At 40.6% G+C, this 15,233-nt stretch overlaps 1 protein-coding gene across 6 annotated transcripts in view; it reads left to right on the plus strand.

The window, feature by feature from the left end:
• Window positions 1-11,311, plus strand: part of OSBPL3 (oxysterol binding protein like 3) — a 94,887-nt gene extending 83,576 nt beyond the window's left edge. For all 6 annotated transcript variants that reach the window (XM_081164442.1, XM_081164445.1, XM_081164444.1 and 3 more), the window contains 8 exons: window positions 428-565; window positions 1,695-1,758; window positions 4,196-4,274; window positions 5,542-5,686; window positions 5,910-6,054; window positions 6,655-6,781; window positions 7,183-7,305; window positions 9,112-11,311. In XM_081164442.1, the coding sequence (XP_081020568.1) occupies window positions 428-565; window positions 1,695-1,758; window positions 4,196-4,274; window positions 5,542-5,686; window positions 5,910-6,054; window positions 6,655-6,781; window positions 7,183-7,305; window positions 9,112-9,208 (918 nt within the window). In that variant the 3' untranslated portion in view covers window positions 9,209-11,311. The remainder of the gene's footprint in view (window positions 1-427; window positions 566-1,694; window positions 1,759-4,195; window positions 4,275-5,541; window positions 5,687-5,909; window positions 6,055-6,654; window positions 6,782-7,182; window positions 7,306-9,111) is intronic.
• The last annotated feature ends 3,922 nt before the right edge of the window (window positions 11,312-15,233 follow it).

The following is a 15,233-nucleotide window of genomic DNA, read 5'->3' on the forward strand; positions in this document are numbered from 1 at the left end:
CATGGTTTGTCATGGGAGTCCACCTCTGCTATTTCTATGAATTGATCTGGAGGTGCTTATTGTGCTTTTAATGAGAATGAAGCCATAATAAAAATCCAGTAGTCGTTTTATTCATTGCAATGGAATTTAGTTCAAAACAGCCATTTAATTTTTGTTTTCTTCTTAAAGTCTATTGCAATTCAGGAACTTTAGTGTCATTCTGTAAATACTGAGTCATGTTCCCATGCTAAAGATATTGTTCCAGATTGCAGGAAACATATCTGCAAATATTAAAATTGCAAAGTGGAGAAAAAATGGTGTCTGCAGTCAGTGTGAGATCAGAACATCCTCCCCCAAAAATCAGATTTTTAAAAAATTAAAATGCAGCAAGACATGACACATACCCCTTTATTAATGACCAATGTAACATGATGTCTTCTGTTTGTAGGTATATGTGGCTGCTTTTGCCGTATCTGCTTATGCATCCAGTTACTACAGAGCTGGAAGTAAGCCTTTTAATCCTGTGCTTGGAGAAACCTACGAATGTATCCGAGAAGATAAAGGCTTTCAGTTTTTTGCTGAACAGGTACTACTTTTCTGTTGTGGTCCAGGCTGAAAAATTTGCTAGTTCTGATTATGTGGCAGTAGGTTAATTTTATACTGAATTGCTTCAGTTGACTTTTGCATACATAGCTTGAACTGAGATTGTTGAAAGCTGTGGAATAGAATGGTTACTTTGAGGAACCACCTCCAAATCCATATATTTTAGAGTGGGTGCCTTGCACCTTAATGTTTTCTTTACACTCGCTAAAATATTTTACTTTTAACACTGCCCTGTGTATCCAGATGGCAAGTGAATTATATCCCTTAGTTTCCTGGCAGTAACTATACATAAACTTGATACAAAACAGCACAGGTTCCACTTTAAAGTGAAAAGCAAAATTAATTATATTTTAAATGACTACAGTATAAATAGATGGTTACGTTAGCTTGTATGGTTACATTATGCTGAGCTTGGTTGCTATTTCTTGTACCTCAGAAATGTTACTGTTTCTTTTCCGTTATTTAAATCTGTAGCAAATTTCCGTAGACCACTCCAACCCGATTAAACACTTCTCTGTCTAGAGACTATATTTCTCTAAGGTGAGACAGAAATGAACTTCAAAAGGGCACATTATTACTCAACAGGAAATACTTCACTTTTTCTCAGGCCTGATCCTCATCCTGTACTAAATAACACTCTCTAACAATAGCTCTGACTGGAAACCAAACTTGACGTTTAACTGCCTTTTTCTGGAATTTGTGTTTCCCTATATCTATCTTTTATTTTATTTTTGGATTTATTTTATGTTTTGGATTTTATTTCTTTGCAAGTGACTTGATTTAAGACAGTTTATATACCGACATTTATTTGTTTTTATTATTTATTTTTTAAAAATAACAGTCCTCATTAACTTCCCATTCAAATGGGAACGGAATACAAATTAGTATTAATCGCTTTACACCTGCTCTTCTGGGTTGTTGTTTTTAAACATTTTTTTAATGTTTCGTTATCCATATCCAATGCTGGTTTTGCTATCACAAGCTCCCTCTTGTGGTCAGTGCTGTGCATGAAATAAAATGAAACTATTAAAATAATTCATGAGAGAGGAATGGAAGTCATTTAAAAAAACAAAAACCTGTAGCTGTAACGGTTACTTTTCCCTTCCTCTTAGGTCAGTCATCACCCACCTATATCTGCATGTCACGCTGAATCTGATAACTTTGTGTTTTGGCAAGGTAACTCTTCAGCTTATTGTCTCTGGTTTTTACTTGAACGTGAAGGAAATCTATAAGCTCAAACATTAGTGGCAGATGTTAGTGCAGCTTCAGAGATTGTGCTGGCTGTGCCAAAGAATCTGTTTGTATGGCATTATGGGGAAACACAGACATTGGCATAACAAACATACGTATCCTCAACCTTGGCTAACCTCAACCAGCCTTCACCAACTTGGTGTCTTCCAGATGTTCTGGGCTGTAGCTCCCATCAGCGATGCTGGTGGGGATCATGGAAGTTGTAGCCCAGAACATCTGGAGGTTGGTGAAGATCCTTGGACCTTAGGATTTAGTGAACCATCTGTAATTGAAACAGCTTGATGTAGCCAGTTTGGAGGAGGGTGCTGTTTTAGAAATGGCTGCTTACCGCCTTCCCAGTAAGCGGTGGTTGTGGCTCCACCCGAGTCCCCTTGCTGCACGATGCCATCTTTTTGGCCGTTGCTGCAGTGGCGTAGCGTGGGTTGTCAGCACCCGGGGCAAGGCAAGTAATTTGTGCCCCCTAACCCGTGGATTTGCGCCCCCTAACCCGTGGATTTGCGCCCCCTAACCCGTGGATTTGCGCCCCCTAACCCGTGGATTTGCGCCCCCTAACCCTAACCCCCAGATGTTGAGCCCGGTGCGGCTGGCCCCCCCTGCACCCCCCACGCTACGCCACTGCGTTGCTGCGTCCCCTCGTAAGGTGTGCGGGCCCATGGGTTCCCGCGAGGACCCTCGATTCAAGTAGGCCAATCTGCGGCATCTCAGGGGGGCAGGGCTTGGGGAGTAGACCTGGCTGAAGCAGGCTTCACTCAGGTCCACTTCCCACCTATTTATCTTGGCTGGTCCTGCTTGCAGCAGCACAGTCAGCCAGGAGCATCACATCTGTAGTGTTAATTCATTTAGCCCTCTCTAGTCGGGTGCTTCCGGGCAAGGGGACTCCGTAGCTGGGCACGCAAGGCAATTGATAGCATCTTGCTGCCATAGACTTGAAACTGGTCTGTGGTATCAATGCTACTCTACAATAATAGTATATACAGTGGTACCTCGGGTTACATACGCTTCAGGTTACAGACTCCACTAACCCAGAAATAGTGCTTCAGGTTAAGAACTTAGTTTCAGGATAAGAACAGAAAACGTGCTCCGGCGGCGCGGCGGCAGCAGGAGGCCCCTTTAGCTAAAGTGGTGCTTCAGGTTAAGAACAGTTTCAGGTTAAGAACGGACCTCCGGAACGAATTAAGTACTTGACCCGAGGTACCGCTGTATAAGTGGTTTGTGTGTGTGTGTGTGTGTGTGTGTGTGTGTTTAAAAACACACAGAAACAATGTAATAATACAACATTTTTTGAACAAACCAATAGGAAAACAAATTCTTGCCCGCTTCTCCAAACATTTGAATTGAAAGCAAGGGCACAGTTAAACTGCTGCACACTAAGCCCTATTGAGTTTACATTTGAGCAGCACTGAGTGGGTTGCACTCAGGGAAACGAATGCAAGGACAGCTGGCTTATGCTTAAGTCTTCTGGAAACCTCCACTACTCAAGACACCAAAGTATTATATTCTCTGCTTGTCATAAATGTTTCAGATGACTTCATTGTCTAAAACAAGAGTCCGGTTCCAATCTCCAAAGAGGAAAAATTAAAGCATCTAGCAAAATATGCTGTGGTTATACGAACTGCCATGATTTAGGAATCACGATATGTTTGCTTTAAGCATCTTAAGTCAGTATAACTCTTAGTCACCAGGCTGAGTTTTGTCCTGGTTATATTCAGCACCATTTGAAGCTTAGGAGCTGTGATGTTACATAAGTGAAATACGAGATTTCACTATAGAGTTACATCTGATTGCAAATCTGTAAATGAGCAGTGGAATGTATACTAGCCATAGTTTTGTGCAAAGTGAATGAGCCACAGCAAATTTCAGGCTCATGCACTCCTCTATCCTTCTTTAGTGTGGCTTGTTCAGATTTGGGTGAACCATAGTCTGTTGTGTTGTCTGTGTGGTTCGCTTTAGTTATGATTCATTTCAAACAGGTCACTTCCAACCATGGTTTCTGAAGCTTCTTGTTTAAAGTAACCATTGTTATTGTCAGCCACAGTTTCAGGGCTGCACCAAGCTGTAGTTAACTAAAAGCGAACACAAAAGCTTCCAAAGTCATCCTCATGGGTGACTGGGAGCATAAGAGAGAATCCATGAGCTCCATGTTTAGTGTGATTGCCCACATGCCACTAAACCATGGTTTAGCATGACATTCAAACAGCCACTATTCAGTACCTTTGTCAATTTATTGATGGTCTCAGGCTTAAAGTATAACACTTAGTAAACAATTCAGCTCAACAATAGCAATATGTGTTTGGTGTTAAGGATGTACTTAGTTTATTACTGATTTTTAATTTTAATTTTTATTTTTATTTTTTAATTTCAGATATCAGATGGAAAAACAAATTCTGGGGGAAATCCATGGAAATTGTGCCAGTTGGTACAACACATGTAATTTTGCCAGCGTAAGTTCTGTAATTGTATGGAGACTGTAGTTCACATTTTGCAGCTCTGGGGTTGTCAAAACTTCTTTGGCACAAAAATCTCCATATTTTTTCACTTTCCATAACCTAGCAAATCATATGGTGCCACAGAGAGAGAATTATGTGCATAACATATATACAAGATACCTGCTATCAGAAATTCTTTTAACTAGGGATACCTTTGGACTGAACCTGGGACATACCATTATGGGCTCAACATTCTGTCGCTTATAAAAATTTCACCTGTTGAGCCAACAGCTTAAAATTTATCATCCCATGATCAAAGCTTGTGAATGTGGCAAATTCAGAATGATCTGATTGCAACAGGTTTATCAGTTTTAAAATGGATACAAATTGACCCATTCACCCTTTTTAGAACAAGCTTATCGTATATTTCTTTCCAGTTTTGATGAAAACTATAAATGCACTTTATTGAGGTTTATTGAAGAAAGCCATTTCTCATTGGTATGGCGAAGATCTGTGCAGCTGTTGAAAAGTTGTTAAAGCTTATGGCAGCAACTACATACAAAATAAGGGGTTCAGTTCCGAAGGGGAAATTCTGCTAGCACTCCCAGTATTTGCTGAGAGCGCCACCGTGTGGATGCCGTGTGCAATGCCTATTCCTTTCATGCCTATTCCTTTCTGTGTATGGCAGTGTGCTGTAATGATTAGGAGATGCAGTCGCTAACCATGTGCAGAATTGGAAATCTAAGAAACTGTTGTGGGCAGCACGTACCACAACTCCCAACACGTGAACACGCTGTGACCTTCATCATAACCCCACTGCCCACTTGCACTGCCATTCCCTGTGCTCCTGCACTGACACAAGCATGAGTCAGTTCTAAGGAGGATTCCTCCAGGAATACAATAGAATTCAAAAGGCAATAAAGAGCCACGTGTTTTGCCTCGATTTAGCATCTGTTGATTTTATTAATCTTTTGGATTTTTAAAAATACCTGTTCTGTTTTTATTGAGAAATCTAATGTTTCATATTTTTGCAAACCAGGTTTTCTTAGAGTCAAGTGGTATATAAATTTTGCTAAATAAGATAAATAAATTTGCTATCCCCAAGTGCAAGTTTTCTATCTTGGTGAGATCTTTTCTCTCTTTGCTTTGTCTCTGTTTGTCTTGAAAGGAATCAAAACTGGATATTCAGGGTGTTTGAGATGAATGTTTTAAGTAAAACCATTGATTTTATTAACTAATACTTTATCACAACATGAAATCACAGTCCTCTGTTTTCTCCTAGCTATAAGGACCATTATGAATGGAATAAGGTGACATCGTGCATTCATAATATATTAAGTGGACAGCGGTGGATAGAACACTATGGGGAGATCATAATCAAGAATCTGAATGACCACAGCTGTCTCTGCAAACTTACTTTTGTAAAGGTAATATTAACATTACCTTGGATGTTCTCAAGAGTCTGTGCCATTTCATTTAAAAAGTCAGTAAGTTTACTAGCAGAATTTCCTGGGCAATGAGGATGTTGAATAATATCCTGAGGTTGTAAGCTTACATAGTCATTTCTGGGCATATCTATAGGAGCAAGCTAATTCACTTTTTTCCCCTGATCTTTTGAAGTGATTTTGGTTTTGCTCATTTTATCTCCAGACAAAATACTGGAATCACAATGTACATGAGATTGAAGGAAATGTTTTGGACAAAAATGGGAAAGTAGTACATCGTATTTTTGGGAAATGGCATGAGAATATATACTGCGGAACACCATCTTCGCCAAAGTGCATCTGGAGAGCAAGTTAGTGACCAATCAACCATTTTATTTTTATGCACATATAAAGCATTTGCACTCCCTACCTATGCTCTTCTATTGACTGCCACCTGCCACAATCTAGACATCTTAAGTTTCAGTACATTTTACTATAGTTCTTTACCATGCTATATACTATGGATGGAGTCTTGTAATGGAGAAATCCATAATAATTCACTATAAATGACTGTCTAGATAGGTCACATTTAAGACATTGGCCATATGCAGATAATGTTCAACCATGGCAAATAGTTCAACTGAATCCATGGTTAAGGGTTATCTTCAAACCAAAGCAGAGCAGTTGAAAACAAAACGGGAGTGGAAAACAAAAAATAAAAATGGGTAAAAAAAGTGGCATGGAATAAAACCACAGAGACACATAAAATCCATTGTTGTTAAAAACTTGTAGGAAGTCCTCTTGATGTCTAAATTACCGTAACCAATTTTGCCTGGCAAACATCCCTATGGAGGGAGTTCAGAGACTGGGGTGTTGCCACAGATATTATGTATGTAATCATTGCTCTTAAGTCATGAAATTATGAATAGATTTGGGCTGGAGAAAATAATCAAATCCATTTTTATTTGCAGATCCAATGCCAAAAGATTATGAACAGTGGTATGGTTTCACACAGTTTGCATTAGAATTAAATGAATTGGACCCGCTCACTAGGCCTCTGTTACCATCTACTGATACCCGATTTAGACCAGACCAAAGGTATTATTATTATTATTATTATTATTATTATATAATTAAGTTTCCTGTAGCTGAATACATACTGAGGCAGCACTTATTATCTTGTACCCTTCAGAGGCAGGATGTGCATGTGTTGTGCCCATCATCAAGGAAAATCGGTTCTTACTGGTCAGTTTTTTGGGAAAGACAAAAAGAGAGTAGAGATCATTACCTGCCTCTGAAATGTCAGGGTCCCTTCCCTCCCATTTTTTGTTGAGTTCTAGAGTCAGTTCACTGGTTGTTTTCCCAATCTGTAACCTGGGACAATTATCTGGTTGTCGGTTAAAAGATCTAGCTACTTCATGGTTTGCAGATACTAAGCTAAGGGAGCCACAAAATAAAATGCCAATAATGCTTTGTTCTTTTATCGTTGCTTATGGCAGGCTCCTAGAGGAAGGGAATATTGAAGGAGCAGAAATGCAAAAACAAAGGATTGAGCAGCTACAGAGAGAGCGGCGGAAAGTTCTAGAAGAAAACAATATGGAGCATCAGCCTAGATTTTTCAGGTATTTTTTTAACATAGCAGATTTTTTTGCTGAAATGTCTGCTAATATGCTAGAAGAGTGGCACAGAAAGTGATCCACAAGATCGTGCTTCATAGTTCATTTCTCAGAATACTTACCTAATTGCTAAAGCCATAATTTTATTTATGTCTTGTGGCTAAAACAATGGGCTAGGAAAACCAAAGAAATTGTTTTCTTGCGGTGGGGTGGCTGGAAGCTAACTCGGAAACATGTTGGGAGAAGTGAGGAATCAAGGAATAAATGGGGAATCCTGTGGCTCTCTAGATGTTGTTGGACTACAACTCCAGTCATTCATGACCATTGGCCATGTTGGCTGAGGCTGATTGGAGATGGAGTTGAATAACAGCTCAAGGTCCAGGACACAGCTCCCAATATCCTACTCATGGATTTTTCCTGCAGAAACGTTGCTTCCTCATCACTGCCATACATGATGGCATTTTTGAGTTGCCTAGCTAGTTTGGGAGTTGGCATACCGTTGTACCTTGGATCCCGAATGCCTTGCAAGTCGAACATTTTGGCTCCCAAACACCGCAAACCCAGAAGTGAGTGTTCCGGTTTGCAAACGTTCTTTAGAACCTGAACGTCGGACGCAACGTCCGCAGCTTCCAATTGGCTACAGGAACTTCCTGCAGCCAATCGGAAGCCGCACCTTGGTTTCTGAACGTTTTGGAAGTCGAATGGACTTCCGGAACAGACTTCTGGAATGAATTCCGAGGTACCACTGTACAGTGATGGTGGTTTCAGTTCTAGCTATCAGAAGGTGATCATAGGGGATTACTCTTCTACTTCATGAGGTTTATTCTGTGGTGTGCCACAAGATTCAGTCTTATCCCCTGTGCTTTTCAGTATCTACATGAAACCTCTGGGGAAAGGGATTTGGGATAAAGTATCATCAGATAAGGGATGCGGGTGGCGCTGTAGGTTAAACCACAGAGCCTAGGACTTGCTTATCAGAAGGTCGTGGTTCGAATCCCCGCAATGGGGTGAGCTCCCATTCCTCAGTCCCTGCTCCTGCCAACCAAGTAGTTCGAAAGCACGTCAAAGTGCAAGTAGATAAATAGGTACCGCTCCGGTGGGAAGGTAAACAGCGTTTCCGTGCACTGCTCTGGCTCGCCAGAAGTGGCTTAGTCATGCTGGCCACATGACCCGGAAGCTGTATGCCGGCTCCCTCGGCCAATAAAGCAAGATGAGCGCCGCAACCCCAGAGTCGTCCGCGACTGGACCTAATGGTCAGGGGTCCCTTTACCTTTACCTTATGATCAGCATATACAACGCTATACTTCATTTCAGTATTCCAGGTGAAGCATTGTATGTCTTAAATGAATTTGAGATATAGTGTGGGATCCAGTGAGATTAATAAACTGAAGCAGATGTGGCAAAGGTGTGCAGTGTGAAAGGTCCAATTGATCTGGAAGTAGATGGTTCTCTTGCTCTGGATAGGGTTACACTTGCAGCCAGTTCCCATGCTTCTGAAATCTCCAGTGGCAGCTGTGCCCAGGAGTTCAGTTTTGGCAATATAGCTTGATCTGCCAACTGCTACCACTTTTAGAGAAGCATAATTATTCATCATTAGCCACTGCTGAGTGTGTGAAATGTCAGACTCAGACCAGGGAAATTCCAGTTAAAATCCTCACTCAACCTGAAGCTGGTAAGATGTCTAGTCTTACTTTGCAGGGTGGTTCTGATGATTAAATGGGGTGTGGGAGGAATATGAATGCCACACTGAGTGGCATAAAACATACATGTTGCACAGGAGAATAAAAAAAAGCTCTGTTGATTGTTTGACAGGAAATCTGAAGATGACTCCTGGGTCAGCAATGGAACTTATCTAGAACTTAGAAAAAACCCTGGCTTTTCCAAGGTGGATAATGCTGTCTTATGGTGAAAAAACAAAAACAAACGAAAAGGACATTGTAGCTGCTGTTTCTCTGATTATAAGAATGGAAATGCTGCGTATCACCATAACCTTCTAGACTCCTGCTTGATTTAGATTTTTGACAAGCACATTTGTGTTACTCTGTTTGTCTTTTGCTATTTTGATAGTAACCATGATTTATTTGAATGTACAAAAAACTCTAATTTTCTTGGCATATATATTTAATAAATGATTGTTGAATGTTATCTCTGAAAGGGTGGGGTGGGGTGGGGAGGAGAGAAGCTTTAACACTATTTTTTCCAAAGGATGATGCAAGTTCAGATTTAATGCCTTATTGAGTTCTGTGATAAACAGTATTGGCCAGGAACCTTCAGCCGCACTACAGTAACTGAATGGAGGCAGCTGATCCCACCCCACAAGATGTCAGTAAGCTAACCAAAGCCAGAGTGAGTGTGTTTCTGTCTCTTGCCTGAGATTCCATCTCAGTTACTGATCTTTTGGGAATCTTTTTTGTGGTTTGGATTTGCTTTGTTTTTGAGCACATGGGCAGATCAATGCATAATACCACCAATCGGGGTTGGATGAGATGGCGATGTTTCTTCACCCAGTTCTGCCTAGCTGTGCTGGGCACTGCTACCATGGAGCGGCTAGCTGCACCCACCTCAACTGTGGATGAGCGGAAGGCACTCCTGTGGAATCCCTGCTGGCAGTAGCTGCTCTATATCCCCAAATCGGGAGCAGAGCTGCATAAGCTAAAGTTCGCTTGGGTCCTCAGCCAGTCCAGCCACCAGTTACTTGTGGAAACGGGCCCAATCTGGGCCTCTCTGCTGTACCAGCCTGGAGCTGGTATAATAAGGAAGCAAAATGGTTGTTGTCCCTACCCTAGCTGCCATTGGGCTCTGGGATGCAGCGGTCGGTCTTCACTGCTCTGTTTAGCCCTTCCATTGCAGCCTGCTGGCGGTCTGGATCGCTCCTGTTCTTTTTATTCCATTAGCTAACCCATTCCAAGAAAGTAGTACTAAGCGGTAGTAGCATTGATGGTTCTACTGCCTTACAAGCAAGCAAAAAGACACAGACACCTAGGAACTTCTCTTATGCCTTGTTGACCTTTACGGAAGCTGGACCACCGCAGACTTCAGCAGGGCTCGCACAGTGGAAGTTCCAAGTGGAATGTGTCCCAGATTTGTACAGTTGGCATATATGAATCATGCTGTGTAGACTGAACTTTTGAGGCACAGTCCAACCAAAGTTAGCGATGGCTTAATTCATATTAAAATCCAATAGAAAAGCTGTTCATTGCGAGCAGCTACCTTTTCCTAGAAAGTACCATTTGGTTAAATGCAATTTAGTGGTACTGCTAAACAGAGCTTGTGGGTAAAAAAATAATGACCAAATGGAAAAGAAACACGGTTTTCTTTGGGGCTGGCGATATCTTTACAGAGCATGGACTCTTTAGTTCACGATTCTGGTTTGTTTTTAATAAGAAGATCCTGCTAGACAATTTTTTTAAAAGCCCTCCTTTTTAACTATTTGCAAAGTAGCTAAATGTGGTTAAGAGACAGGTGTTTTCTGAAATAAGATTTCGGTATTTTCTACCTCTTCTGAGCAGCACATTTATTATCTTGTATTATTAAAAAAACAACCATCTGCCTTAGATACAATGTATGGAATATATGATCTTCCTTTACCTGTTTAGTGTTTTAAGGTAAATATTTGTCTTGCACTAAAATGGTTATGTTTTTCCTATATCCTCTCTATGTATTCTAATATCTTCATGAGCATCTTTAGCATGTTGAAGAAGGAATCCAAAGTAGACAAAACAGCACTTTGGAATGTAGGTGGCAGTCTTGTTTGTTTTTCTTTTGTTAAATCACAGTTTGAATATAATATCATGCTAAACAGGAAACGTGTGTGCAGAAAATTAGAGTCTGAAACACATACTTCTATAAGCTTTCAGGTCCATTGCCTACAAACTGATGGGAGAGTGGTCCTGGATTACAGTGTTGAATGGTACTTTCTGTAAATTAGTAAAGCATTCTTTCTTCATCTTAGTATGTAGTACATGTCTTGCATCCAGGTGCTGTGAACAGAAGTAAAATACATTAATTTGAATATGCGTGCAGAGCTTTTCCCTGCGTGAGCTGCCCCAAATCACTTGTGGCAAAGGGAGCAGCTCCATACAAGCATTTTGTCCCACCTGGTTTAGAGCTGTTCCTTCTAATAAGCGAACAGGTTCAGGCAGGTTTTTTCCTGCAAACTGTATAGCGCACAACTAGATCACAACTAATTTAGCGAGACACAAGATGCATGAGGACGAGCGTTCGCAACGGCACAAGCACACCACCGTACAAAACTAAAGCTAACGTAGTTTACCAGCTTGTTCTGCAGATGCACATTGATGGAGTGGCGAAATAGAAAACGTTAATGACCTTCTGAACTCTCCCATTTATATATGCCTAAGCAGTCTCAAGGGAAACCAGATTTTAGCAAAACTGCATAAACTTTCCAACTGAAGTGGGGGTGGCGAGAACCCCTCAGACATCAGTTAATAACTTTTCCATTCATTTATTTATAAGATCTTCCATTACAATAAGATCATGTCTGTCACTCAGCACAACAATTGCTTGCTGCCTCATTAAACACTCAGGGTCTAACTAGGCGCTATGTTCACCCCATATTTGTGCCCTTAACTGCAATGGTGGTGTTGTTTTTTATACAAATTGGTAGTGTGGGGTGCAGACTCTGAACTAGGACCTTAGCATTGAGGGTTCAAGGCTTTCAGCCGTTGCCCCCTGCTACAGTCCTGGTTAGGATCTGGGCGGTCCACACCAGCGATGTGCATAAGAAAAAAATGTTCTCATTCATCTCAGTGGAAGCTCTTTTTTATAGGCAAGTTCCTGGTGTGGGCAGTTCAGATTAGGATTATGGAGAGCGAGGTAAATAAGGTTACCAGATTTTTTTCAATGAATCCGGGGACACTTTTCAATTCCCTACTAAATAGATTGATTTTGTCAGGGGACTGATTTATAAATCTGGGGACTTTCCCCGGGAAACGGGGACATCTGGTAACCGGTAATGTCCCCCCTCCTATACTAGAGTCCCGATGTGAATTTGGGACCCTAGATCAATATGGAGATAACATACCTTGTTTTTCATTCATATAAAGCAATGACAGTTATTCTAACTTTTCTTCCCCACGCCCTTGCATCCACATAGCAATTTACTTGCGGGGGCTCACTATTTGACAATATCACACATTATATATATTTTTGCACTAATTGAGATTTCTTGTAACTTGTAATTTTCTTTGGGACAATTCCTTCTAAAAAAAAATGTAATTATTTTCCAGACAAAAATTATTCCATTTTTGGACAGGTTCGCTCTTTCATTTACAATCCATTTATTTGTATATCATCTCTGGCATAAATCATATTCCGTGCTTACAGTCAGTTAAGATTTGGGTATGTAATTTTGCCTTGCACTTTCAGAAATGTCACTGCTGCTTAGGTGCTGCAGTCCTTGGAAATGCTTGTTTCCTTTTGTCTTTTATTGCTTTGTACAGTTGAAATGCAGTTTTAAAAAAACCAAAACATTTAATGCAGCTTTTAAAGAAACAGATACAATCATTCCTTCCAGTAGCACCTTAAAGCCCAAAGAAGCTAGTTCTTGGTATGAGCTTGGTATGAGAGTTGGTCTGCCATAGTCAAAATAAAAAAAATCCTTCCAGTAGCACCTTAAAGACCAACTAAGTTAGTTCTTGGTAAAGCTCATACCAAGCTCATACCAAGAACTAACTTAGTTGGTCTTTAAGGTGCTACTGGAAGGAATGTTTTTATTTTGACTATGGCAGACCAACACGGCTACCTATCTGTAACTAGATACAATCATTGTTCATGAGCCAAGAGCTTACCGTACTGCATGCATTAGTCAGTTAATGCTGGGATAGAACTCTAGGCTCCAGTTCGAAAAGGAGCATTGCTCTGTGCATTGCTTCAATTTTTGTTTGCTACATTTTGTTTTGGTTTTTAAAAAGAAAGATTTGCACGCCCTGTGGGTCAGCATGTTCATTTCGCTGTTTTCTCGATTTCACATACATAGAATGGGGAACTGGATGCATGATGAAACAGGCATATGGCCAGTTCATCACACACATTGCATCACTTATTACAGGTAGCTTAGCATCATTTCATCTGACCTTTATCACATTGACACAGGGCCGTAATTTCACCTTTTACACACATATCATCCAGCCTTCTGCAAAACCCATAGCTTTTCTTTTTCAAGGGAGGGCCGAGCCCATGAATGCAGCAATTGAAATTAAGGGTTTAATCACGTATTTTTGTGATCTTTTAAATATTTCCTGCCTGATCACCTCTTATTCCCCTGAGTATATGCATATGGTAAGAGGAATTTTCAGCCCACCTCACTAGAGCAAAACGTGGCAGGTAAATATGCCAACGATCACCACCACCATAGTAATTCTGGATATTAGGCAGCCTGGTTTTCCAATATTTCCACAATACTCAAGTGTGGTGCAAGGGCATGCACACATCGCTTGGTGTTGTCTTAGCCCTTTGGATCCAGTTATGTAATTGGACTGGTCCCACTCCACTGAAATTTTGCATGTTCATATTATTACCTGCAATCACCACCTAAACAAATCGATTACTGTAATTCACTCTAAAGGTGTAATTAGGTGTAAACCTGCATGATTTACGTGCCACGGAAGAGGAAAGGCAATTGATTCAGCAATTGCTGGGACCTGGCTGAATATCCATACCAACTCATTCTATACATATCTGATATTATTTGAGGGCACTTACAAGTGGAAGGTTTCTGTCAGGTACCTGACAACTGCACTCTGGCACTGGCAGGGCTGTCTGTTTCCTTGCTGGTTTCAGCTGCTCCACACTGATTTGCAGCATTGGCGCAGGAGGAACAGCAGATCAAGGAAAGTATTAGCCGCACTCTCTTCTGCTGTGGTCAGACCACACATGGAATACTGTGTCCGATTCTGGGCACCACAATTTAAGAAGCAATGAAGCACCAAACCGGTGGTGGAAGCTTCAGATTATTCTATTAGGGTGCTAAGGTTTTTTTTTTTATTGAGTTCTTTTCTGTTTTTGATACCACAAACTACCATCTGGAAGCACCCTTAGTATCTTATCAATTAAACATACATCTAGATACCATTATTATTATTATTATTATTATTATTATTATTATTATTATTATTATTATTATTATTATCACTATATTTATATCCCATCTTTCTCCCATAACTGGGAATCACAAAAATTAAATACAAATGAAGCACACATATAGCTAAAAACATATTAAAGGTTATGGTTAAAAAGCAGTTAAACTATGTTGAAACTGTATCCATTAACATGCAGGCAGTGGGAGGAGGGGACACAGTACATCACTGTTTCCTTATATGCAGTCAATTCCCAAAAGAACTGGAGGAATAAAACAGTTTTCACCTGCCAGTGGAAGGACATCAAGGAAGGAGCCAATAATAACATACGTACAAGTATATGAGGTTGGATCCAAAGGAACTTTCTCTGCAAAATGTCTGCTGGGGCAGGACAAGTTGAAGCAACTATCCGGGGCCAGAATTACTCTAGCTTGCTCTGGGCAGAACCACCATTGCATTGCATCACTAAAGGAACGAGTTTAAAGATGATACAGGTTTGGTTATGCAAATTTAGAAATAAGTACTATAATTTAATTAGAAAGTCATTACATCTTATAGTGGAGAAGACTGACCAGGTGAGCTATCCTGCTGTCCAGGTATTAATCGTTGATAAGCAACTTCAAGGTCTTCTCTGCTCTCCCTTCTTGTGGTTCCTAAATCTATAAACCAGACTTGAATCTGACAGTCCTTCAAATAGAGGGTTCCCTTTTGAGAAATAGGGCACCCTAGCGTCAGGATAAGACCATATAATTGGTAACCTTGTCTGGGGTATGCTAACTGACCATGGCTACAATCAGGTGGGGTGCAATCATGTATCCATCTATCCCAACTCTTATT

This window comes from Podarcis bocagei, assembly GCF_964188305.1.
Source record: "Podarcis bocagei genome assembly, chromosome: 12".
In the NCBI taxonomy this organism is placed as follows: Eukaryota; Metazoa; Chordata; class Lepidosauria; order Squamata; family Lacertidae; genus Podarcis; species Podarcis bocagei.